This window comes from Myotis brandtii, unplaced genomic scaffold, assembly GCF_000412655.1.
Source record: "Myotis brandtii unplaced genomic scaffold, ASM41265v1 scaffold233, whole genome shotgun sequence".
Classification (NCBI taxonomy): Eukaryota; Metazoa; Chordata; class Mammalia; order Chiroptera; family Vespertilionidae; genus Myotis; species Myotis brandtii.
The window spans coordinates 310,891-311,382 of NW_005358773.1; the positions used below are offsets into that span (position 1 = coordinate 310,891).

At 51.8% G+C, this 492-nt stretch overlaps 1 protein-coding gene across 1 annotated transcript in view; it reads left to right on the plus strand.

The window, feature by feature from the left end:
• The first annotated feature begins 370 nt into the window (after window positions 1–370).
• Window positions 371–492, plus strand: part of CRAMP1 (cramped chromatin regulator homolog 1) — a 65,652-nt gene continuing 65,530 nt past the window's right edge. The window contains exon 1 of the mRNA XM_014539988.1: window positions 371–480. Within this exon, the coding sequence (XP_014395474.1) occupies window positions 371–480 (110 nt within the window). The remainder of the gene's footprint in view (window positions 481–492) is intronic.

The window sequence follows — 492 nt, forward strand, 5'->3', positions numbered from 1 at the left end:
TTTTAGTGTGTCTGTCTTCTGGGTTGCTTTTTTAGAGTCGTCGCATTTTATTGTTGTCGACATTTCACACAGCAGTGGGTAACAACGTTAATGCAAGAATTTCATTAATGGTTGCCAAGAGTTTTAACACCATTGTCTTCTACCCATTCTTGCATTGGGACCTGGACATACCGTGCCATCCCTTTCACGGGTGGCTCCAACGTGTTCCATGCAACAGGCTTCTTTGTTGCAAAAAAAAACATTTTAAATTCCTAAATCCCCGCAGCAGCACACATCTCCCACCCTGGGAAGCATGATTCCCAGAAACCCTGAGCTTATTATTCTTTATGTCTGTTTAAAAATAAGCAGGCGGACGGGCCGCCGGGCCACTATGGAGTTCCCTGTGCACACTGGCGAGCCCGCACCTCTCCCCTGCCGGGGTGGATCCCAGCCCCTCGCTCCCGCTCCAGGGCCAACTTTGGGGGCTGGCGTGGGGGGCAGGTGGGCGGGGCC